The 26,168-nt window shown below is 41.2% G+C and overlaps 1 protein-coding gene across 1 annotated transcript in view; it reads left to right on the top strand.

The window, feature by feature from the left end:
• The window catches only part of cenpl (centromere protein L), a 42,365-nt gene extending 16,235 nt beyond the window's left edge, over positions 1 to 26,130 (top strand). Inside the window, exons 3-5 of the mRNA XM_063063701.1 lie at positions 4,862 to 5,107; positions 11,381 to 11,917; positions 19,952 to 26,130. Coding sequence (XP_062919771.1) covers positions 4,862 to 5,107; positions 11,381 to 11,917; positions 19,952 to 20,053 — 885 coding nt within the window. The 3' untranslated portion in view covers positions 20,054 to 26,130. The remainder of the gene's footprint in view (positions 1 to 4,861; positions 5,108 to 11,380; positions 11,918 to 19,951) is intronic.
• Positions 26,131 to 26,168: the final 38 nt, after the last annotated feature.

The following is a 26,168-nucleotide window of genomic DNA, read 5'->3' as shown; positions in this document are numbered from 1 at the left end:
AGCAAAAAATAAACAATTCTTGAATATTTATGGCATACATGTGAAAAAAAGAAAAAATTTTAAATGGATTTAAGATGGCTGTCGTTAATTCGGTCTTAAACATAATATGAAAATTTTTGGAATCTGTTTACTTTATGTATTCTTTGTTATGTCTCTTTGGTGGTGGTAACATTTTCTTGGTAAGCAGGGGCTGCTATCTGGAGAAAAATCCTTTTCTTTAGGATGTTTAAATCTCCAAATATCCACCAAACCGTATTCTAATAAAAAAGAATTAATACAAGTTGCAGCTTTATTGAGAAGCGAGGGATTGGTGGATGATCTGTCAATCGACAGATTGAGACAGCGGTTAAAGTCACCGTCCATAATCAACTTATATTCATTTAAATTCGGCAATACAGAAAATAGCTTCTAAAAAAATTCAGTGTTATCTATATTAGGTGCATATACACACACCAAAGCCACCTTTTGACCACATAATGGACCAGTGAGAATTAAATATCTTCCAATTGAATCCGTAAAAGTATTAAAATGAACAAAAGGGATTTTAGAATTAATAAAGATAGATACCCTTCTTATTTTATTTACTGATAAAGAATGAAATAAGGGTCCCTTCCAAAATTTAAAAAAACGATTTTCATCCTGTCTACGGATCTGAGTCTCCTGCGCAAAAATAATATCTGCATGAAGTGTTTTTAATTTCTTAAAAATCTTTTTGCGCTTAATAGGTTGGTTCATACCATTTAAATTCCAAGATATTATATTAATTTTATTAAGATCCATATTTAAAGTTTAATTTAAAAATTTTATAAAGTAAAGTAATGAGCAGGCACAAGCTAAATCCGAAAAAAGGGCGAAGCATGACTCGATCAGAAAGAAAAGCAAAATGATTGACAAAAAAAACCCTTAGGATTGCCCAGTTGACAAAAAGCTAATCTAATAGACCCACCTCCCTCCCCCGGAAACCCAGAAACCATCCAATAGGTGAATGGCATGCTATTCTAATAACCTTTAACCCCTGTCTCCAGATAGCAGCCCCTGCTTACAAAGAAAATGTTACCACCACCAAAGAGACACAACAAAGAATACATAAAGAAGTAAACAGATTCGAAATATTTTCATATTATGTCCAACAATAGTTAAGACCGAATTAACAACGGCCATCTTAAATCCATTTAAAATATGCAACCATGTATTCAAAAAATAGATCCAACCAACTAATATGCTACAACTAATATTAAAGACTTACAAAATCAAAGAAAAAATAAGTAAATATATAAATGTTAAATTCAAAACTACATCAACTATTCAAGCAAACAACAACAGATCTAAGCACTCATAAAACCTGGAGTGGATTTTCATCGAATCCGTAACGAACAACTCCCAACTAAAGATTAGCTCAAATCGAAGAAAAAAAAGTAAATCTATATGTATAAAATCCAAATCTAGATTAATTAAAGCAAACAACAACAGATCTAAGTGAGTCAACCAGGTCCGTGTCTAGGCACTCATAAAATATGGAGCAGTCTTTCATCGAAACCGTTACAAACCACTTCCCAATAAGGATCAACTTTTCAAATTGCTTAGGAAACGGTCTTAAACTCCTTTATAAATTTCCAACCGTCTTCTGGAGAGTTAATCCGTTTTAGACGAGCATTGGATGGCGTAATCATCAGACGAGCCGGATAACGCAGCGAAGGGCGACAGTTAATTTTTAAAAATTCAGCCATAATTTCCCGATATTTAATTCTTTCAGCATAAGTCTCTGGAGAAAAATCTTCAACTATACGAATCTTAACTTCATTATAAATTAGCTTATCCCTTTTCCTTGCATCTCGAAGAATAGCTTCTTTGGTTGTAAAATAATGCAAACACAGAATTACAGGACGTGCTTTAATTTCAGCTGAAGGTTTAAGACATCGAATTTGGTAGGCTCTGTCCAATATCGGACAGGCTTCGAGAATGTCACTAAAGAGTGAATATAACATGTTTGAAAAAAACTTTAATGGCTCACCGGTTTCCATATTTTCAGGCAGGCAAGCCCAGTAAACGTAAATTCATCGTGTGACTTCTGCTTTCCAGATCAATCGTTTTCTTCTTAATTCTTGATAATTCCGAAGTAGTCTCATTAATTTTTTTTTCCGTAACATCTTCAAATCCTGCTCTTTAATAGTTTGACTCATTAACTCCTGTTCTCTTTCAATTTTATGAGTGCTCTGCTTAAGCGTCAGATATCGATCTTCCAAATTCTTCAAAGAGTCCTGAACAGCGAGAATGGTTTTTTTCAAGCATTTCATTAGCGTTCGTCAATTTATCGATTTTGGTATCAACTGTACCAATCTTCTCATTAGTAGCTTCTATTAAAGAGAGCCTTCTTTCTGAAGTAGAAACTTCGTCTAATTTCTTTGTTTGTTGAGCTTCAGGAAGAGTTTTGCCACTTCTTTAATTCGATTCCAAATCGAATATTAGCCATTGTAAATCCTTCAGCAAAAATAATAAATCTTTAAACTTGAAACGAATCTAGCAGTGGAAAATCTTGATTTTTCATTACAAGTAGAACATTTGCTTGTGTTTTTTTTGGGGGGGCGGGGTTCAAGAGAAACAAAAGGAAACTTATTTTTGTTCCGCATCAAATCATTCTGTAGAGACTGATTTCAAGCTCCCTTTTAAAATGTATATTACTTTTAAAGTTATTTTTTTTTAATAAGAAGAGGACCAAAGTTGTGCATAGATCTTCAGATCAATCTCAAGAGGTAACTTAAACATCCTGTTCAGTTTTGGACATTGACTTCTGAGGAAAATAGAAATGCCAGAAGGAGGTTGAGTTCAAATCAAATTAATTTTACAGCTTTATAAAACTCTGGTTAGCTTGCAACTGAAATAGTGAAATTAATTCTGGTCATCCCATTACGGGGAGGATGTGGAGGCTTTGGAAAGGGTTCGGAAGATGCTTACTAGGATGCTGCTTGGATTAGATGACAAATGTAGTTATATTAACTTTGTTTTCTGTGGGGTGGGAATGGCTGGAGGGGGTGAGGGGGGGAGAGAATCTGGTAGAGGTCTATAACATGATAAGAGTCTATTTATACACACTTCTCTCTCATCACTCGTATTGGCTCGTAGACGTTATTTCCAACCATTCTCTTTTTTTTGGCGTGTGCCTGAGTGCGTGCGCGTCTGTGATGATGTCTTTTCCATGTTTTTTTTTAACAAGGTGCGGAGTGAGAGAGAGAGACCGTGACACGCCACTCCTCACACAGACATTTTCACAGTATTTTCCCTTTATTTTACGAGGTTGAGTTGCGATCTTGACACTCAACCTGGCACGGATGGAAAGCGCCCTTGGGAGCGGACCTGACTAGTTTCGAACCCAGAAAGCTCCGTTTCCGGGTCCAGTGTATTTCCAACCATTCTCATTCCCTTGTTCCCTCAAAGTGGACTCTGTTTCTTTTAATTTTTTCAGGCTCCTTAACCTTTGCTCATCTTCATCTTTGGTTTACTGCACTCTGATATTCTAGAAAATAACCAGTGCAGACTAATTTTGGTTCTGTTCCATGTTTTCCCATTACTTGAATTAATTTCAACAATATTTTCTTAAATGACTGGCCTAGTTGGATTTTGTAGTCAACAGGAATATTATAAAATTGTATGTTTTCAGGTTATAGCATGAATTGATTTTTAAATAGCTATTCATCTATTCTGTAAAAGTAATTTTATTCATTTACTCGAGGCTTTTGAATTGTGTTTAGAGTCATTGTGTTTGCATCAAAACAATGCATTTCTGAACTCCCCATCGGGCATAAAAGGTTTCTGATTCCTTAAATCAGTGGTTCCCAACCACTGAGCCGCGAGGAAACGATATGATTTGGCGATATGAAACAATATGAGTCAGCTGCACTTTTCCTCATTCCCTGTCACGCCCACTGTTGAACTTGAACGCACGCGAGGTCATCAGTGACCCAAGACGCAAATGACCCAAGACGTGCAAAGGAATGGGTCCATGCCCCATTTGTGAATGTCCCCGGTGAATCATCCATGTCAGCGCGGGAAAAAGATCAACTCCTCGAGCTTGCTAATGACGGTGGGCTGAAAAGTATGTTTGACGTAACATCTCTGCCGGCATTCTGGATCAAGGCTGAATATCCTGAGATAGCCATGAAAGCACTGAAAACATTGCTTCCATTTCCAACATCGTATCACTGTGAAGCGGAGTTTTCTTCAATGAATGCAATGAAAACTAAATTGCGGACTGGACATAAGGAACCCCCTTCGAGTATCGCTGTCTCCCATCACCCCTCCCCCCCCCACCGATGGGACCGTTTTGTTGCAGGAAAACAAGCCCAGGGCTCCCACTGATTCAACGATATTGGTGTGTTGCAATGATTTTATATGTTCATACGAGGAAAATATGCGCTGTGTGCTTAATATCCAAACGTTACTTAAAATGTTATGATGCCATTGACTTATAAGTGACTTATCACTATATTCATGTGAGGAAAATATGTGCTGTGTGTTTAATATTACATTCGTTAGATAAACCCTTTTAGAAACGAAATTGAGTGTATTAGCCTCTTATAAGTGACTTATAGCTGATTTATCACCTATATTCCAGTCGAGATTAACACCCCCCTCCCCCACCCCCCGGGTCAGCCGATCCACAAGAATATCGTCAATATTAAACCGGTCCGCGGTGCCAAAGAGGTTGGAGACCCCTGCCTTAAATGACTCATTATCACTGTCTGTTAAAGCATTCACTGTTGTGACTGGAAAGTCTTATCCTGAGGTTGGCAACAGATATTGTATTATTTCAGGTATTTGTGTGGATAGTAGATAAAACTTTTGCCTTATTGATTTTTTTTTCCAGGAGAATCCAGAGCAGATTGCACTATTATTACAGAAACAATGGCATCTATATCATCTAACACCCCTGTATAGATTCTCTTACACCATGCTGAAGAAATACTCAAATGAGTTGTCTGTGTTCATCGCTTCAGAGAAGAAAAAGGGAATGGCAGTTGAAGTGGGAATTGAGCTTGCCAGCAAAGCTAAATTCTCCATGCTTGCTGGTCTCCGAGCTACTGAAAGTGATCCCGAGGCAGTCTTCATACAGGTTAGGTTGTAAACCACTTTTCAACAGCAAACCAGCTCTTCTGAGTTAGGCTAACTTAAAAGTTAGCATTTTTTTTTGTTTATTCTTATAAAATGTGGCTGAATCAAGCTGCTTCTATTTCTTATGACTTCAGGAAAAAAAATTATGCCTAGGTTCTTCTAATTGCCAATCATCAAATTGATTTATCATTAACTTTGAAATCTTCAAGGGCAGGTTTATCTTATGACTCAAATTGCATGTCCTCCACCACATACAAATTGTTCATTGGATTTGTAAAATTATTGACATAATGAGGTGTGATCTCATTAAGGATATCCAAATTATTATGACAGTTTTGGTCCAGTTAACTGTAGATGTTTCCAGATAAGTCAGATTTAAACTTGGTCTGTGATTTTAACCTGCGCTTCATTCTGCCACTGGACTCCAATTGCAGAGCCTGATCTGATATTTTCTTTTATATTGCCAACTAGTTCTCATGTAGAATCAGAAAGGGAATTCCAGGTTTGGAGGTTAAGCGTAACATTGTTTACTGTTTTTGGAAAAGCCATCTTGGGTGCTTCCTTTGCTAAGTTGGGATATAACATTGAACAGTACAGCACAGCATATACCCTTCAGTCCATGATGTTTTGTTAACCCTTTAACCTACTCCAAGATCAATATAACCCTTCCCTCCCATATAGTCCATTTTTCTTTCATTCATGTGCCTATCTAAGAGTCTCTTAAATGTCCCTTACGTGTCTGCCTCTATTTTCACCCATGGCAGTGCATTCCATGCACCTACCAATCTCTAAAACAAAAACAACTGTCTCTGACATCACTTCCCCTCCATACTCCTGAGACTTTGTATTAGCCATATCTGCAATGGGTAAAAATCTCTGGCTATCCATTCAATCTTATCATCCTGTACATCTCTATCAACTTAACTCTTAATTTTCCTTCTCTCCAAAGAGAAAAGCCTTCAATCACTCAACCTATCCTCATGCTCTCTAATCCAGGCATCATCCTGGTAAACCTGCACTCTCTAAAGCTTCCGCATCCATCCTATAATGAGGTGACCAGAACTGAACTCAATATTCTGAGTGTGGATGGACCAGAATTTTATAGAGCTGCAACAATCCCCTGACTACTGAAGGCCAACACACCATATGCTTTCTTAATCATCCTATCAACTTGCGTGACAGCTTCGAGATCTATGGATGTGAATCTCAAGATTCCTCTGTTCCTCTACACTGTTAAATGCCATTAATCCTGTATTCTGTCTTTAAGTTCAGCCTTCCAAAGTGAATCACTTCACACTGAAAGAGTACAGAGAAAATTTATAAGGGTGTTGCCAGATCTTGAGCACCTGAGTTATAGGTAAAGTTTGAATAGGTTCAGACTTGATTCTCTGGAGTGTAGAAGAATGAGGAGAGATTTGATAGGTATACAAAATTGAGTATAGATGAGCTAAATGCAAGCAAGCTTTTCCCCGCTGAGATTGGATGAGACCATAGTCTGAAAGGAAATATTTAAGGGGAACCTGGGGGGATTTTCTTTGCTCAGAGGGTGGTGAGAGTGCGGAACAAGCTGCCAATGGAACTGGTGAATGCAGGTTCGATTTAACATTTAGAGAAATTTGGATAAGTACACGGATGCGAGGGTATGGAGAGCTATGGGCCAGGTGTGGGTTGATAGGACTAGGCAGGATAATAGTTTAGTATGGACTAGATGGGTCAAAGGGCCTGTTTCAGTGCTGTAGCGCACTGACTTTTCCGTATTGAACGATATCTGCTGCTCCTCAGCCCACCTCTGTATCCTATTGTAGAAGGTATCGTTGTTACCTTCTACACTATCTACACCACCAGCTTTTGTTTCATGTGCAAACTTACTAATCTGCTTTCTCGTCCAAGTCATTTATAAAAGTTACAAAGAACAGGAACAGAAAATCGCTAGAACAGATCCCTGCTAAATACAATTCATCACTGATCTTTTGTGGTCAAGTCAATTCTGAATCCACACAGCCAAGTGTCCCTGCATCCCTATGTCTCCTGACGCACTGAATGAGCTGACCATTGAGAACCTTGTCAAATGTCCATCCACTACTCTGCCTTTATTGATACATTTTGTCACTTCCTCAAAGAATTCATTGAGGCTCATGAGACACGATCTTCCCCTCACAAAGCCATATTGACTATCCCTAATCAGACTGTGCTCCAAATGCTTGTATATCCTATCTCCAAGAATCCTCTCCAATAGTTTGCCCCCCCCCCCACTGAATTAAGACTCATTGGTCTATAATTTATAGAGTTATCTCTATTATCTATCTTGAACAAAGGAATAACAGTTGCCACATTTCAATCTTCTAGCACATTGAGGGAGTAAAGACCCAAGGAACAGCAATCTCTTCCCTCACTTCCCATATCCTGGGGTATTTCCTGTTTGGCCCTGGGGACTTATCTATCCTAATGCTTTTCAAAAGTTCCAGCACATCATCATTCTAAAACAGCAACCTGTACCGGCATGTCAGCCTATTCTATTCTGACCTCACATTCTTCAAGGTCTCTCTCACTGGTGAATACTGAAGCAAAGTATTCATTGAGGACCTCCCCTACCTCCTTCAAATCCAGGTACTTTTCCTATTTTATCATCATCTTGCTGTCATCAGCTTCCTGTTCTTCACATATGTGTACAACAGCTTGGGGCTTTCCTCAATCCTCCTCGCCAAGGCCTTGTGTCTACTTCTAGCTCTATCCATTCTGAAGTTCTTTCCTGGCTACTTTTAACACTCAAGAGCTCTGTCTAATCCTTGCTTCCCAAATCTTAAGTATGTTTTTTCCTTCATCTTAACTGCACATTTAGTGGCCACTTTATTAAATATAAGAGATACCCAATAAGGTAGCCACTGAGTGTATGGTTGCAAGAAAAAAAATGTAAATCCTTTGCAGTTACCTAGTTTTTTGCATTAATTACTCCATCAAATGTGTCTCAGCTCATTGTCTTGTTGCATCATCCAACTTCTATTAAGCTTCAGGTAATGGACCGCCACCCTGACATTCTCCTGTAAAATGTCTTGATACAATTTTGAATTCATTGTTCCCTCCATGATTGCAAACTGTACATGACCTGAGGCAGCAAAGTAGCCTTAAACCATGGATTTTTTTTTTGGAAAGCAGTGGTTTCCTCTGTTGCATCCTTACATGAACAGAAACTTTGGCAAGTTTTAGAGATTTCTGCAAGTCTTTTGCTGTTACCCTTGGGTTCTTTTTCGCCTCATTTGGCATTGCACGTTGTGCTCTTGGTGTGATCTTTGCAGGACACCCACTCCTCGGGAGAGTAGTACTGAATTTCCTCCATTTTTTTGACAGTTTCTCTTACTGTGGAGTAATTACTATGAGTAATTCATGCAGAAAACCAGATAATTGCAAAGGGTTCACAAACCTTTTCTTGCAACTGTATGCATGTCCATGGTCTTTGGCTGTTGTAGCCCAGCGGTCTCCAGCCACCGGGCCGCAAAGCGTATGCTACCGGACCGTGAGCAAATGATATGAGTCAGTTGCACCTTTCCTCATTCCCTGTCATGCACTGTTGAACTTGAACATAGGGTTGCCAACTGTCCCGTATTTGCCAGGACATCCCGTATATTGGGCTAAATTGGTTTGTCCCATACGGGACTGCCCTTGTCCCGTATTTCCCCCGCTAAGGTAGAGCGTTCCTATGAAATCTTTCGTGCCGAAATGGCATGAAGTGAAGAAGCAATTACCATTAATTTATATGGGAAAAATTTTTGAGCGTTCCCAGACCCAAAAAAATAACCTAACAGATCATACCAAAAACACATAAAACCGAAAATAAATAACACTAACATATAGTAAAACCAGGAATGATATGATAAAAATACAGCCTATATAAAGTAGAAATAATGTATGTACAGTATAGTTGGGAAGATGAAGGCAAAGGCGATTTGTGGGGGGAAAAATCAGCACGTATGGGCATGTGCGCATCACGCATGCGCACACAGGTACCTGCGCAAGGCTTCATGGTCATGGTAGTCTTTCCTGGAGTAAAGTGTCCTGGGATTTGACTGCTGCTTTTGTCCCTTATTTGGGAGTGAGAAAGTTGGTAACCCTAACTGTAAAAGACATGTTGAGGTGAGTTTAACCCTACTTGAACACCCCCCCGGTCGGCCAGTCCGCAAGAATTTTGTCAATATTAAACCAGTCCGCAGTGCAAAAAAAGGTTGGGGACCCCTGTTGTAGCCTATCCACTTCAAGGTTTGACATACTGTGCATTCAAAGATCTTCTTCTGCACACCACTGTTGCAATACATGGTTATTGTCACCTTCTTGTTAGCTTAAACCAGCCTGGTCATTCTCTTCTAACCTCTCTCATTAACAAGATATATCGCCCACAGAACTGCCACTCACTGGATGTTTTTTCTTTTTGCATCATTCTCTGTAAACCGTGGAGAATGTGTTGCATGTGAAAATACCAGAGCAGTAGTTTCTGAGGTACTCAAACCACCCTATCTGGCACCAACAATCCATGGTCAAAGTCACTTCGATCACATTCTGATGGTTGATTTGAACAACTGCATCTCTTGACTAGGGTAGGATAGTGACAATGACCCTGTTATTATTCACCTGTCCAGCTCTTGGCTCCATCCCTCCCCCTCCTGTCTTCTCCTATCATTTTGGATCTCCCCCTCCCCCTCCAACTTTCAAATCCCAACTCACTCTTCCATCAGTTAGTCCTGACGAAGGGTCTCGGCCTGAAACGTCGACTGCACCTCTTCCTAGAGATGCTGCCTGGCCTGCTGCGTTCACCAGCAACTTTTGTGTGTGTTGCTTGAATTTCCAGCATTTGCAGAATTCCTGTTGTTTACCCTGTTATTTTTGCATCTTTCCAAAATCTATCTCCCAATCTTCACAGTGTCTCCTGCTATGGGAGGGGAGTGTCTATAGAATACTCCCAATAGAATGATTGCTCCTTTTCTGCAGCTGTGATACACTCCTTGATTAATAATGCCACTTCCTTACCTCTTACCTCCCACCCTGTGCCTCTTGAAACATCTAAATCCTGGAACATCAAGCAGCCATTCCTGCCCTTATGACGACCATGTTTCTACTGGCGCAAATGTCCTTGTTCCATTTACAGACCCCATGCTCTAAGTTCATCACCCTTATTCATGCTGTTTCTTTCATTAAAATGGACACATTTCAACCCATCCAACTGACTGCCATTATGTCCTATCCATTGCTCAGTCTCTACACACTGCATCAACCCTGTGTCCATAAGACATAGGAGCAGAATTAGGCCTTTCAGCCCATTGAATCTGCTCCACCATTCTATCATGGCTGATCCCAGTTCCTACTTAACCACGTACACCTACCTTCTCGCCATATCCTTCGATGCTCTGACCAACCAGGAAACGGTCAACTTCCGCCTCAAATATACCCACGGATGTGGCCTCCACTGCAGTCTGTGACAGAGCATTCCACAGATTCACTATTCTCTGGCTAAAATAAATTCTCCTTCTGTTCTATAAGGTTGCCCCTCAATTTTGAGGTTGTGCTTTCTAGTTCTGATACCCCCACCACAGGAAACATCCTTTTCACATCCGCCCTATCTAATCCTTTCAACATTTGGTAGGTTTCAATGAAATCCCCACCAATTTTTCTAAATTTCAGTGAGTACAGGCCCAAAACTGCTAATCACTCCTCATGTTAACCCCTTCATTCCCAGAATCATCCTCGTGAACCTCCTCTGGACTCTCTCCAATGACAACACATCCTTTCTGAGATATGGGGCCCAAAACTTTTGACAATACTCCATGTGGCCTGACTATTCCCAGGTCCATGACTTTGGTTGCTATCCCACTGCCAAACTACTTTAAATCCTCCCCAACAGCTCTGGCAAACCTGCCTGCAATCATATTGGTCTCCCTCGGGTTCTCCATCTCTTTGTACAGGTTATAGTTTCCCTTGAAGAGATCCCAATGACCCAGAATCTGAAACCTTTCTCCCTAATACAGTTCATCTGCCAAGTCATTCTATTATTCTTATCCCCACTGGATAGGATAAAATTATTGGCTTCTGCATCCCTAGAGATTAACAAGGCTCCATTTCTCTTTAGAATAATTAAGTTACATATTGTCCAAATATTGTGTATTTCAGTACATATGGAATGACCACTGACCAAATTATTTTAGAATGAGTCTTGTACAAAATTTTGTAGGAGTAAGGACAAAGGGAAATAAATTAATATCTGAACTTGTGTTTTTCTGCTTTCTAACAGATAACATCAAAGACTCCAGTCCAACAATCATCTGATGAAAAGGTGGTCTGGTCTGGGTGGCTATGCTGTGTTGATGGAGACCTGGGCTTCTTGGCATCTCTCCCTGTGGAATTCACCTGTTTGCCCTTGCTTTTTGCCAATGGCCCTGAAACAGTAACAGCTATTGTTGGAGAATGGTTGCAGAAAACATTTGACTGTTACATCAGTGCGTTCCCTATCAGTTCTGAGAACTTGACCTGGATGGCTGCCATGTGGGCCAATTGTTTTTCTGACTGTATCCATCGTGTAATGGAACTAGAATGGTCTGTGCCCCCTGTGCAACTGACCATTTCACTGAGTATTCACCCAGAGGATGCTAAGGCTTTGTGGGACAGTATCCATGGAGATGAGGATGAAATCACCATAGAAGAAGTGGATTTATTCATGAGCAGCCTTCATTCACATTTCTACAGGCATTTTGGGGTGCGGCTTGCAGCTACACACCTAGTAAAGGTAACAACAGGCATTGCATCTGCTCACTGTGATGGAAAATTAAAGGTGAGGAACAGTTAACACTGATTTAAAATGTAACTTGTGCAGTATTAACTACAGTATATTGAGGAGAATCTTGTATGTGTAATTAATCTTCTGGATTTGAGGAGATAGTGTGGGGATGGGCAAGGGAAAGTGAGTTGTGAATTAAAAAGATAAGTTATTCTGTTTTCAGCAGTGTACAGCTCTAGGAGCTGAAAGAATCTGGAAATTGCATTCAGATAAATTTCTGCAGTAGGTTCTGACTGGGGAATATATACGGATTTTGCAGCTATTGGTTTCTGATCCAAGAGTGGAAAGTTAGCATTGTAGAATTGTTTTTAATGTTGTCATTGCTGCAATATAGGAATACTGTATAAATACTGAGTTGTAGTCATGTACGAGCTATCCATTCATCCCTGCTAGCTTTGGTTATTTCATTTTTCAACTCAGTATGTATGTATGCTTATTGGCCTACTTGATAAAGAAGGAAAATTTACTCAAGTTGCTTAATGACCAATTCTTGGTTGACAACACCATGAAATAGTACACAACTTTTATACTGGGTAATGTTGGGATCAATGCTATTTTAATCCATCGATGAAAGTTTGTTTGCTGCTTGAGGAAATTCATGGCTTCCTAAGGTCATATTATATCCTTTTTTTTTAATTATAAACCCTTATATAATAAATGTATGTAACATCTCTTTAGGATCCCTGCTAACAGTTTTAAACTAGGATATATAATAATTACTATTCTTAGATAAATTATCAGTGTTTCTGTGCTATAGGAAGCAAGTGGGTTCTCTACTAAGCACCACCTCTAGGGTTTCTACACCTATTTTGTCAGCAGCTGTAATTGTAAAAATGCAACCTTAATATAAATTTGTATAGTGGAGTTGTTTGCCCCTTTGAACCATAGAAAATATACAGCACAATACAAGCCCTTCAGCCCATAAAGCTGTGCCGAACATGTCCCCACCTTAGACCTAGGCTTTACCCATAGCCCTGTATTTTTCTACGCTCCATGTAGCCATCCAGCAGTTTCTTAAAAGACCCTATCCTTTCCGCCTCCACCGTCGCTGGCAGTCCATTCCACACATTCATCATTCTCTGCGTAAAAAACACTTACCCCTGATATCTCCTCTGTACCTACTAACAAGCACCTTTAAACTATGCCCTCTTGTGCTAGCCATTTCAGCCCTGGGAAAAAGCCTCTGAGTATCCACACAATCAATGCCTCTCATTATCTTGTACACCTCTATCATGTCACCTCTCATCCTCCATCACTCCAAGGAGAAAAGGCCAAGTTCACTCAACCTATTCTCATAAGGCATGCTCCCCAATCCAGGCAACATCCTTGTAAATCTCCTCTGCACCCTTTCTATGGTTTCCACGTCCTTCCTGTAGTGAGGCGACCAGAATTGAGCACAGTACTCCAAGTGGGGTCTGACCAGGGTCCTACATAGCTGCAACATTACCTCTCGGCTCTCAAACTCAATCCCACGATTGATGAAGGCCAATGCACCGTATGCCTTCTTAACTACAGAGTCAACCTGCGTAGCAGCTTTGAGTGTCCTATGGACTCGGACCCCAAGATCCCTCTGATCCTCCACGCTACCAAAATGAACCACCTCACTTATCTGGGTTAAACTCCATCTGCCACTTCTCAGCCCAGTTCTGCATCCTATCAATGTCCCGTTGTAACCTCTGACAGCCCTCCACACTATCCACAATACATCCAACTTTTGTGTCATCAGCAAATTTACTAACCCAACCCTCCACTTCCTCATCCAGGTCATTTATAAAAATCACAAAGAGAAGGGGTCCCAGAACAGATCCCTGTGAGGCACACCACTGGTCACCGGCCTACATGCAGAATATGACCTGTCTACAACCACTCTTTGCCTTCTGTGTGCAAGTCAGTTCTGGATCCACAAAGCAATGTCCCCCTCGGATCCTATGCCTCCCATGCCTCCTTACTTTCTCAATAAGCCTTGCATAGGGTACCTCATCAAATGACTTGCTAAAGTCCATATACACTGCATCTACGGCTCCACCTTCATCAACGTGTTTAGACACGTCCTCAATATTCAGTCAGGCTTGTAAGGCACGACCTGCCTTTGACAAAGATATGCTGACTATTCCTAATCATATTATGCCTCTCCAAATGTTCATAAATCCTGCCTCTCAGGATCATCTTCATCAATTTACCAACCACTGAAGAGAGACTCACTGGCCTATAATTTCTCAGGCTATCCCTACTCCCTTTCTTGAATAAGGGAACAACATCTGCACCCCTTCAATCCTCCGGAACCTCTCCAGTCCTCACTAATGATGCAAAGATCTTTGCCAGAGGCTCAGCATTCTCCTCCCTCACTACCCACAGTAGCCTGGGGTACATCCCGTCCGGTCCCGGTGACTTATCCAACTTGATGCTTTCCAAAAGATCCAGCACCATCCTCTGTCTTGATATCTACATTGTCAAGCTTTTCAGTCCACTGCATGTCATCCCTACAATCGCCAAGATCCTTTTCCATAGTGAATACTCTATTCATTAAGTACAATACTTAATGATAGTATCAATTTCAAAGAAGAAGCATACAAATTAGCCAGAGAAAGTAACTCACCTGAGGACTGGGAGAAATTCAGAGTTCAGCAGAGGAGGACAAAGGGCTCCTAATCTGAGGAAAGACATCCTTGCCATAGAGGGAGTACAAAGAAGGTTCACCAGATTGATTCCTGGGATGGCAGGACTTTCATATGAAGAAAGACTGGATGAACTGGGCTTGGACTCGTTGGAATTTAGAAGATTGAGGGGGGATCTGATTGAAACGTATAAGATCCTAAAGGGATTGGACAGGCTAGATGCAGGAAGATTGTTCCCGATGTTGGGGAAGTCCAGAACGAGGGGTCACAGTTTGAGGATAAAGGGGAAGCCTTTTAGGACCGAGATTAGGAAAAACTTCTTCACACAGAGAGTGGTGAATCTGTGGAATTCTCTGCCACAGGAAACAGTTGAGGCCAGTTCATTGGCTATATTTGAGAGGGAGTTAGATATGGCCCTTGTGGCTATGGGGGTCAGGGGGTATGGAGGGAAGGCTGGGGCAGGGTTCTGAGTTGGATGATCAGCCATGATCATAATAAATGGCGGTGTAGGCTTGAAGGGCCGAATGGCCTACTCCTGCACCTATTTTCTATGTTTCTATGTTTACTTCTGCTATTTCCTTCAGTTCCGTACACACTTTTCCACTCTCACACTTGATTGGTCCTATTCTCTCACGTCTTATCTTCTTGCTCTTCATATACTTGTAGAATGCCTTGGGGTTTTCCTTAATCCTGTCCGCCAATTCCTTCTCATGACCCCTTCTGGCTCTCCTAATTTCATTCTTAAGCTCCTTCCTGCTAGCCTTATAATCTTCTAGATTCCTATCCTAACTTACCTAGTTTTTTGAACATTTCGTAAGCTCTTCTTTTCTTCTTGACTGGATTTACAACAGCCTTTGTACACCACAGATCTTGTACCCTACCATCCTTTCTATGTTTCATTGGAACGTACCTACTCAGAACCCCACGCAAATATCCCCTGAATATTTGCCATATTTCTTCCAAACATTTCCCTGAGAACATCTGTTTCCAATCTATGCTTCCAAGTTCCTGCCTGATAGTCTCATATTTCCCCTTACTCCAATTAAAAGTTTCCTTAACTTGTCTGTTCCTATCCCTCTCCAATGCTATGGTAAAGGAGATAGAATTGTGATCACTATCTCCGAAATGCTCTCCCACTGAGAGACCTGACCAGGTTAATTTCCCAATACCAGATCAAGTACAGCCTCTCCTCTTGTATGCTTATCTACATATTGTGTCAAGAAACCTTCCTGAACACACCTAACAAACTCTACCCCATCTGAACCCCTCACTCTAGGGAGATGTCAATCAATATTTGGGAAATTAAAATCTCCCACTACAACAACCCTGTTATTATTACTCCTTTCCAGAATCTGTCTCCCTATCTGCTCCTCGATGTCCCTGTTACTATTGGGTGGTCTATAAAAAACACCCAGTAGAGTTATTGACCCCTTCCTACTCCTGACTTCCACCCACAGACTCTGTAGAGAACCCCTCCATGACTTCCTCCTTTTCTGCAGCCGTGACACTATCTCTCATCAACAGTGCCATGCTCCCACCTCTTCTGCCTCCCTCCCTATCCTTTCTGAAACATCTAAAGCTGGCACTTGAAGTAGCCATTCCTGCCCCTGCACCATCCAAGTCTCTGTAATGGCCAAAGTTCTGGTCCACGCTCTAAACTCATCCGTTTTATTCATGATACTCCTCGCATTAAAAGAGACATATCTCAAACCATCAGACTCAGCACGTCCCTCCTCTATCACCTGCCTATCCTCCCTTTCACACTGTCTCCTCTATTTGTAAGCCAACTTCCCTTTCCTCCGTCACTTCAGTTCGGTTCCCACCCCCCAGCAGTTCTAGTTTAAACTCTCCCCAATAGCCTTAGCAAACCTTCCCGCCAGGATATTGGTTCCCCTGGGATTCAAGCACAACCCGCCCTTTTTGTACAGGTCACACCTGCCCCAGAGGAGGTCCCAATGATCCAGAAATCTGAATCCCTGCCCCTGCTCCAATCCCTCAGCCACGCATTTATCCTCCACCTCATTCTATTCCTGTACTCACTGTCGCGTGGCACAGGCAGTAATACCGAGATTTCTACCTTTGAGGTCCTGCTTCTCAACTTCTTTCCTGACTCCCTGTAACCTGTTTTCAGGACCTCCTCCCTTTTCCTACCTATGTCGTTGGTACCAATATGTACTACGATCTCTGGCTGTTCTCCTTCCCACTTCGAGATATTATGGATGCAATCAGAAACATCCCAGACCCCTGGCACCTGGGAGGCAAATTACCATCCACGTTTCTTTCCTGCGTCCACAGAATCGCCTTTCTGACCCCCTAACTATAGAGTCCCCTATCACTGCTGCCATCCTCTTCCTTTCCCCATTCTTCTGAGCCACAGGGCCAGACTCTGTGCCAGAGACGCGACCACTGTTGCTTCCCCCAGGTAGGCCGTTCCCCCCAACAGTACTCAAGCAGGAATACTTATTGTTAAGGGAGACCGCCATTGGGGTACTCTCTAGTACCTGCTTCTTGCCCTTCCCTCTCCTGACTGTTACCCACTTCTCAGTCTCCTGCGGTCCCAGGGCGACTACCTGCCTATAGCTCCTCTCTATCACCTCCTCACTCTCCCTGACTGGACGAAGGTCATCGAGCTGCAGTTCAACGCACCTGGTGCAGATGTGGTCGTCCGGCCTCACACACATACTTTGTTTTTTTATTTCAAACAGATAACCTACCTGGCCTCAACCCCTTATTGCCTAAGCCCCGTTGAGCCAAAGCCTTCCTACTCTGTCTCCCACTACTGTCACCCACTCCAACGACCGCTCTATAAATCTGTCTTCCTTTTAAACTCTTCCCGCTGTTCTCACTGGCCGACCTCCATCGCTTGTGCAGTTGTGCCCCATTCAAACCGCTGAAGAAATAACCGTCGCCTCGGCCTGAAACGTCAACTGCGCCTCTTCCTATAGATGCTGCTTGGCCTGCTGCGTTCACCAGCAACTTTGATGTATGTTGCTTGAATTTCCAGCATCTGCAGAATTCCTGTTGTTTGCCTTTTCAACTCTGCTCACTTTTAAACTCTTTGAAATTCTGTTGCACTAATCTCGATTTCTTGGTTAATGTTGATTTATAGAAACCTAGAAAGCACAATAGAGGCCCTTTGGCCCACAAAGCTGTGCCAAACATGTCCCTACCTTAGAACCACTTAGGCTCTACCTATAGCCCTCTATTTTTCTAAGCTCCATTTAGCCATCCAGAGTCTCTTAAAAGGCCCTATCGTTAACGCCTTCACCGCCGCCGCCAGCAGCCCATTCCACGCACTCATCACTCTCTGCGTAAAAAAAAAAACTTACCCCTGACATCTCCTCTGTACCTACTTCCAAGCATGTTAAAACTATGCCCTCTCATGCTAGCCAATTCAGCCCTGGGGAAAAGCCTCTGACTGCCCACACTATCAATGCCTCTCATTATCTTGTACACCTCTATCAGGTTACCTCTCATCCTCCATCGCTCCAAGGAGAAAAGGCCAAGTTCACTCAACCTATTCTCATAAGGCATGCCCCCCAATCCAGGCAACATCCTTATAAATCTTCTCTGCACCCCTTCTATGGTTTCCACATCCTTCCCAGAGTGAGGCGACCAGAACTGAGCACAGTACTCCAAATGGGGTCTGACCAGAGTCCTACATAGCTGCAACATTACCTCTCTGCTCTTAAGCTCAATCCCACGACTGAAGGCCAATGCATCGTATGCCCTCTTAACCAGAGTCAACCTGCGTGGTAGCTTTAAGTGTCTTATGGACTTGGACCCCAAGATCCCTCTGATCCTCCACACTGCCAAGCGTCTTACCATTAATACTATATTCTGCCATCATATTTGAACTACCAAAATGAACCATCTGGGTTGAACTTCATCTGCCACTTCTCAGCCCAGTTTTGCATCCTATCAATGTCTGTTGTAACATCTGACAGCCCAACACACTATTCACAACACCCCCAACCTTTGTGTCATCAGCAAATTTACTAATCCAACCCTCCACTTCCTCATCCAGGACATTTATAAAAATCACAAAGAGAAGGGGTCCCAGAACAGAGCCCTGAGGCACACCACTGGTCACCGGCCTCCATGCAAAATATGACCCGTCTACAACCACTCTTTGCCTTGTGTGGGCAAGCCAGTTCTGGATCCACGAAGCAATATCCCCTTGGATCCCATGCCTCCTTACTTTCTCAATAAGCCTTGTCTGGGGTACCTTATCAAATGCCTTGCTGAAATCCATATAAACTACATCTACGGCTCTACCTTCATCAATGTGCTTAGTCACATACTCAAAAAATTCACTCAGGCTCGTAAGGCACGACCTGCCTTTGACAAAGCAATGCTGACTATTCCTAATCATATTATGCCTCTCCAAATGTTCATAAATTCTGCCTCTCAGGATCTTCTCCATCAACTTACCAACCGTTGAAGTAAGACTCACTGGTCTATAACTTCCTGGGCTACCTCTACTTCCTTTCTTAAATAAGGGAACAACATCCGCAACCCTCCAATCCTCGGAACCTCTCCCGTCCTCATTGATGATACAAAGATCATTGCCAGAGGCTCAGCAATTTCTTCCCTTGCTTCTCACAGTAGCCTGGGGTACATCCCGTCCGATCCCGGTGACTTATCCAACTTGATGCTTTCCAAAAGCTCCAGCACGTCCTCTTTCTTAATACCTACATTCTCAAGCTTTTCAGTGCACTGCAAGTCATCCCTACAATCGCCAAGATCCTTTTCCGTAGTGAATACTGAAGGAAAGTATTCATTAAGTACCTTCGCTATTTCCTCCGGTTCCATACACACTTTTCCAACTTATCTCGCAAGGGTCCTAAGAAAATGTGCATTTGTTGAAGCCTTACATTTGAAAAGGAAGCTTAGAAATGCTGTTCTTTCTAATAAATAAAAAAAATACAAAAATATTTTGAACAGCAACAGCAAATGGATTTAAAACGTTGAATATACTCGTCAGAACAACAAACTTTTTTCTTGAGAGAGAGTATCTTCTAAGAACCATGCTTATTAGCCTGCTATATACACAAGTCATTTCCTTAAGCCGAGTCAACCATAGCACTTCTGTGCTGCCTGGTTTGACTCTGAATCCAACAGAGAGGGTGCAGAATATAAAGGTGTCACAGGGAGCAGAGAGAATTAAAATGTTTAGGAACCAAAGGATGTGCATTGTTTGTGGATTGAAAGGGGTATCTGGAGTAAATTTTTGCTTGTCTATTTTCATAGTTTTACTGTTGAATCTGAAAATTAGGTGATAATAATTTGGGTGGGAAAAAATGGAATGGTGGAAACAGAATAAGCATGTTTTAAAAAATGTTTACAAACCTTGGTGTAAGCAATGGAATTACTTGGTTTATCGAGTGCTAATTTTTACCTCCTCCTGCAGCTGTTCAACAGCAAACATATAGACCACGTGCTGCCATTCCTAACTGAGCTGGCTTTTCATCAGATACAGTATCAACCTCGTCTCTGCACTACTATGGATTAAATTTGACTGGATCTCGAACTTGCTCCTCAGCCACAACAGAAGACTGATATCTTCTTCTGAAAAGAACCAGTTACTGGGCTGCGTGACATGACTGACAGGAAGGAGAAAATGGATGAACATATACAGAGCTACCAAAACATTTGACTTCTGTGCTTTTTTTTCTCCAAGGAACCTGTCATTTTTTACATTCTTGGGCAAAATAAAAACTGCACTCTTTTTACTGGAGGGACCATCTCCTGTTTTGCAATTTGTATTGCACAGAACCTTAAACTGCTTTCACATCTTAATGCTTTCAGAAGTAGTATCTATTGAGCAAATTTTAAAACTAATTTTTCATATATATCTGCTCATGACTGGCAAAAGATAAAATTATTACATAAATATTTAATGTCATTAAACCCAGTTTCAAACACCATGTCTATAATGCCGTAACTTACTGTACAACAAATCTAAAGCTGTTAACATTAATAAAGTATTAGTACCCTAAGTTGATTTATTCACTCTACAGAAAGCACAATTATAATAAGCAACAATTCTTTGAAATCCCTACATTACCTTAATAAGTAGCCTTAGTTGTGTAACCCTTGGATTTATCATTCCTGACCCATTCTTTCAAATAGTCTGTGCTTAACATTACCTCCTCACCTACATTCAAAGTATTCAACACAACTGCTAAATAAAAATGCTTCACTGCCTTTCTACTTCACTATCTGGTCTACCATATTACTTCATAGTATAACATGATAAAACTGTTCATGTCAAATAGACAAATGTAACTTAAAAACAAAAAATTTTAAAAAGATGCATTGGCTTTATTTGCAAAGAAGACAACACAGGCTCAGACCATTGTTGTACCAAAAAATTTACAGTTTATTTGTGGAAAGTGCACGTAACATTTCATAACTGCTTACAAAAGTCATAAAATAGCACTGTCGAAAGAAATTAGCACCTGGAGGAGATGCAATTGCCAATGACTGAAATCTAATTCTCTCAGACTCATTTGGAACTTGAGATGTGGACAACTGCCAATTTTGTTTATTTCTAAGTAGGGTTTTTCTTTTAACAATGGATCTGTGGTAAAAATAAGTACAGGTCTTCTTTAATTTGAGTTTAAAAGGAAAGCAAAACATTAAATTAACAGGGAACAAATCTGATACAACTTGTAAAAACACCTGTTATAAAGTAAAATAATTTATTAAATCATGAAATAACCCTTCAATCACGTTCTGAGTGCTTGACCTGTACAATATTTTCAGTTTATCATATCTGTATATGTTTATGTTGCCCATTGTAATTAAGTACCACAACTACTGTATTTACTCCACATAAATGACTAGATATAAACCTAAAATATAGAGGTAGTCTTTTAAGCAATAAGACAGCGAAAGAAGATTACAGTCCTGAAATTTAATCTTAAAATCAGAAAGCGTAAGAAATTACTGATTTCATTAATTGGGAGTGCCTGGAAGAGCGACATGAACTATTTTTAAAGTTAATAGGAAGAGAGGATGTTAACATTAGTAGGAATATGTGGCAATTTGATGAAGTCTTTCAACATAATAAATGGTTTAAGAATAATTATGAAATTTAATTCGACACTGCACCAACCATTCCAGTAAAGGTGCTTGCATGCATGCTCTAGGACTGGCTGCTGTAGTGAGAAAAGCACACATGTATGCAATGCAAAAACCCCGTGAATAGTACAGAATCATGATTCGGGGGGGGGGGGGGGACTTTGTGGCATCCAGCTCAAAAAATAAACTGATAAACTTAATTTACTCTACTTTTGCTATTTTAAAACCTGGCTACTAAAAGATTACAGTAGTTTAGATCACATGCTTGTGGTTGACATATAGTGTAACTCTCCTGAGCTTCATTGGCAAATACAAGTACCATCCACTATACATTAGTTTTTTTTTAAAAAGGCTATGATATTAAGACAAATGAAAAATCATCCAGGCTGCTTAATTAGAGTGCTTCATTAATTCTTTGTGATTTTATTTTTACAGTTGAAACTTAGTTCTGACAGGGATTGTTACAATTATGTTTTGTCACAAAATATAGTGAACATCAGTATAAGCAGCAGAAGTTTTCTCCCAGTTTTCTGGCTAACATCTTACAACCAATAATCCTAAACCAGATATCTGGCCACTATCAAATTACTGATTATCTGGGACCTCACTGTACCCAAGCAGGCTACTGTGCTTCCTGAATAACAGTGGGAATTACATTCACTAAAAGCACTTTTGAACATCCCAAGATGGTAAAAAGTGCCACATAGTTTTTTTTTCCAGTCCTTATAAAGTATAAAACACAGTACTAATGAACACAGCAATAGGGTGGCACATCTAGTAAAGCCTCTGCCTCAAATGTATCAGCCTGTGTTCAATCCCTGACCTCCTCTGTTGTATAGCTTAAACCATTGCTTTATGACTGCTTAGTATTCTCCAGGTGCATATTATTCCTCCTACATCCCAAGGATGTGAAGATTGTCAGGTTAACTGGCCATCATACTTTTCCCCCATTATGCAGATACATGATGGAATCTGAAGGAGCTGATTGGAATGCAGGAAGAGTAAAACACGATTATGGTCAGTTGCTGCAATGGATGCTTCAATTGATGCCAACTTAATGGGCCAAAGCCTTTCTCGGTGCAAAATTAGAGAAGTGTCAGGAGAAAAGTGCAAAACATCAGGAGGTTGGCTTGTTTAACTGGAGTGACAATGATTTGATCAACTTTAGGACAGAGGGCTAGGGGGTAAAAATTCTGTGGAAGAAGGAAGACATTTCATCTACACCAAAAGCACCCCGGAACCCGATTGTAAGTATTGAAGACAGTTTAAATACATCAGTTAAATGAGAACACAAAAAAGAATCATAAACACTCCCACTGATTATTTGCATAAATTTTTAGAGTGCTGCAAAAATTAATCCTACAAATGTGTAGTAATTAATTGAAACCAATAAATAATGATGAGATATTGCACAAATAAGAAAGGCAGGTGATATAGGATTTGCTACATAAAATACTTTGGAATCAAATTGTGGGTGTTTTAATCCAATCCCATTAATGAAATGTTATTTAGTGAAAAATACTGTGCACCCAAAAGCCTGTTTTGGTCATGATAACTTAATACAAATTCCACCCATGACATCCATCTTTGGAGGTGGGTGCTGAGTAAACCTGTATTTCAAATCCATCAAACCATCCTAGTGTATCTTGTTCAGTGACTTGCTGCCTGTCAAATATTATCAAGAAAGAAAATAAATTGAACAATTACTCAGCCTATTACTGTGGTTGCTGCTTTGGAACTATTAGCATTACAGTTACTGACCTTCAAAGTAATCAATTAATAGTATGAAACATGTTTTTATTCAATGCTATAAATGCAATTATTGCATAATGTGGTACTGTACTCTCTCAAAGCAGCAAGAGAAAAAAAAATGAAGATCTGATTTTTAAAAAACTGCTGGAAAATATGTAATTTCTCTCTCCACAATTTCCACTGTTCCAGTTACACTAAGGATGGGAGAACCAGGAAATTACCATTGAAATTTACATACTTTTGTCAATATTTTACATCATCTTAAGCTTTCTTATACCATACATAATGACACAAGCCTGAAAAAAAATCAATGCCCTGCTTGGTATCTGTGATGTGTGTGTTTTTTTTTCCCCCAGTGAAGAAAAATATTACAGACAAGATTAATTCAATGAATTAAGATCGCACAGAGTCCAGCCCTGTGGCTCAGAAAGGTAGGGAAAAGGAAGAGGAAGGCAGTAGTGATAGGGGTCTCTATAGTTAGAAGGTCAGACAGGCAATTCTGTGGACACAGAAAAGAAATTCGCATAGTAGTTTGCCCACTGGGTGCCAGGGTCTGGGATGTTTCAGATTGCGTCCAAGGTATCCTGCAGTGGGAGGGAGCACAGCCAAAGGTCATGGTACATATTGGTACCAATGACATAGGTAGGAAAAGGGAAGAGGTCCTGAAAAAAGACTACAGGGAGTTAGGAAGGAAGTTGAGAAGCAGGACCACAAAGGTAGTAATCTCAGGATTACTGCCTGTGCCACGCAACAGTATAGGAATAGAATGAGGTGGAGGATAAATGCATGGCTGAGGGATTGGAGGCCAGGGATTCAGGTTTCTGGATCATTGGAACCTCTTTTGGGGCAGGTGTGACCTATACAGAAAGGATCGGTTGCACTTGAATCCCAGGGGGACCAATATCCTGGCGGGTAGGCTACTGGGGAAGAGTTTAAACTAGAATTGTTGAGGGGTGGGAACCGAACTGAAGAGACTGGGGATGAGGCAGTTGGCTCACAAACAGAGAAAGCTTGGAGACAGTATGTGAGGGAAGATAGGCAGGTGATAGAGAAGGGACATGCTCAGATGGACAGTTTGAGATGTGTCTATTTTAACGCAAGGAGTATTGTGAACAAAGCGGATGAGTTTAGAACATGGATCAGTACTTGGAGCTGTGATGTGGTGGCCATTACAGAGACTTGGATGGCTTAAGGACAGGAATGGTTACTTCAAGTGCCGGGTTTTAGATGTTTCAGAAAGGACAGGGAGGGAGGCAAAAGAGGTGGGGGCGTGCCACTGTTGATCAGAGATAGTGTCACGGCTGCAGAAAAGGTAGATGTCATGGAGGAATTGTCTATGGAGTCTCTGTAGGTGGAGGTTAGGAACAGGAAAGGGATCAATAACTCTACTGGGTGTTTTTTATAGGCCGCTCAATAGTAACAGGGATATTGAGGAGCAGTAAGGGGGTAGAGATAGCCCAGGAAATTATAGACCAGTGAGTCTTACTTCAGTGGTTGGTAAGTTGATGGAGAAGATCCTGAGAGGCAGGATTTATGAACATTTGGAGAGGTATAATATGATTAGGAATAGTCAGCATAGCTTTGTCAAGGGTAGGCTGTGCCTTACGAGCCTGATTGAATTTTTTGAGGATGTGACCAAACACATTGATGAAGGAAGAGCAGTAGATGTAGCGCAAGGTATCTAATAAGGTACCTCATGCAAAGCTTATTGACAAAGTAAGGAAGCATCGGATCCAAGGGGACATTGCTTTGTGTATCCAGAACTGGCTTGCCCACAGAAGGCAAAGAGTGGTTGTAGACGAGTCATATTCTGCATGGAGGTCGGTGACCAGTGGTGTGCCTCTGGGATCTGTTCTGGGACCCTTACTCTTTGTGACTTTTATAAATGACCTGGATGAGGAAGTGGAGGGATGGGTTAGTAAGTTTGCTGATGACACAAAGGTTGGGGGTGTTGTGGATAGTGTGGAGGGCTGTCAGAGGTTACAGCGGGACATTGATAGGGTGCAAAACTGGGCTGAAATGTGGCAGATAGAGTTCAACCCAGATAAGTGTGAGGTGGTTCATTCTGGTAGCTGAAATATGATGGCAGAATATAGTATTAATGGTAAGACTCTTGGCAGTGTGGAGGATCAGAGGGATCTTGGGGTCCGAGTCCATAGGACGCCCAAAGCAGCTGCGCAGGTTGACTGTGGTTAAGAAGGCATACGGTGTATTGGCTTTCATTAATTGTGGAATTGAATTTAGAAGTCGAGAGGTAATGTTGCAGGTATATAGGACCCTGGTCAGACCCCACTTGGAGTACTGTGCTCAGTTCTTGTCACCTCACTACAGGAAGGATGTGGAAGCCATAGAAAGGGTGCAGAGGAGATTTACAAGGATGTTGCTTGGATTGGGGAGCATGCCTTATGAAAACAGGTTGAGTGAACTCGGCCTTTTCTCCTTGGAGCGACAGAGGATGAGAAGTGACCTGATAGAGATGTATAAGATGATGAGAGGCAATGATCGTGTGGATAGTCAGAGGCTTTTTTCCAGGGCTGAAATGGTTGCCACAAGAGGACATAAGTTTAAGGTGCTGGGGAGTAGAAAACCATAGAAACCATAGAAACTACAGCACAGAAACAGGCCTTTTGGCCCTTCTTGGCTGTGCCGAACCATTTTCTGCTTAGTCCCACTGACCTGCACACGGACCATATCCCTCCATACACCTCCCATCCATGTATCTGTCCAATTTATTCTTAAATGTTAAAAAAGAACCCGCATTTACCACCTCATCTGGCAGCTCATTCCAG

Source organism: Mobula hypostoma, chromosome 12, assembly GCF_963921235.1.
Source record: "Mobula hypostoma chromosome 12, sMobHyp1.1, whole genome shotgun sequence".
Lineage (NCBI taxonomy): Eukaryota > Metazoa > Chordata > Chondrichthyes > Myliobatiformes > Myliobatidae > Mobula > Mobula hypostoma.
Note: the sequence above shows the minus strand (reverse complement) of the source record. Positions and strands in the feature narration are given on the sequence as shown.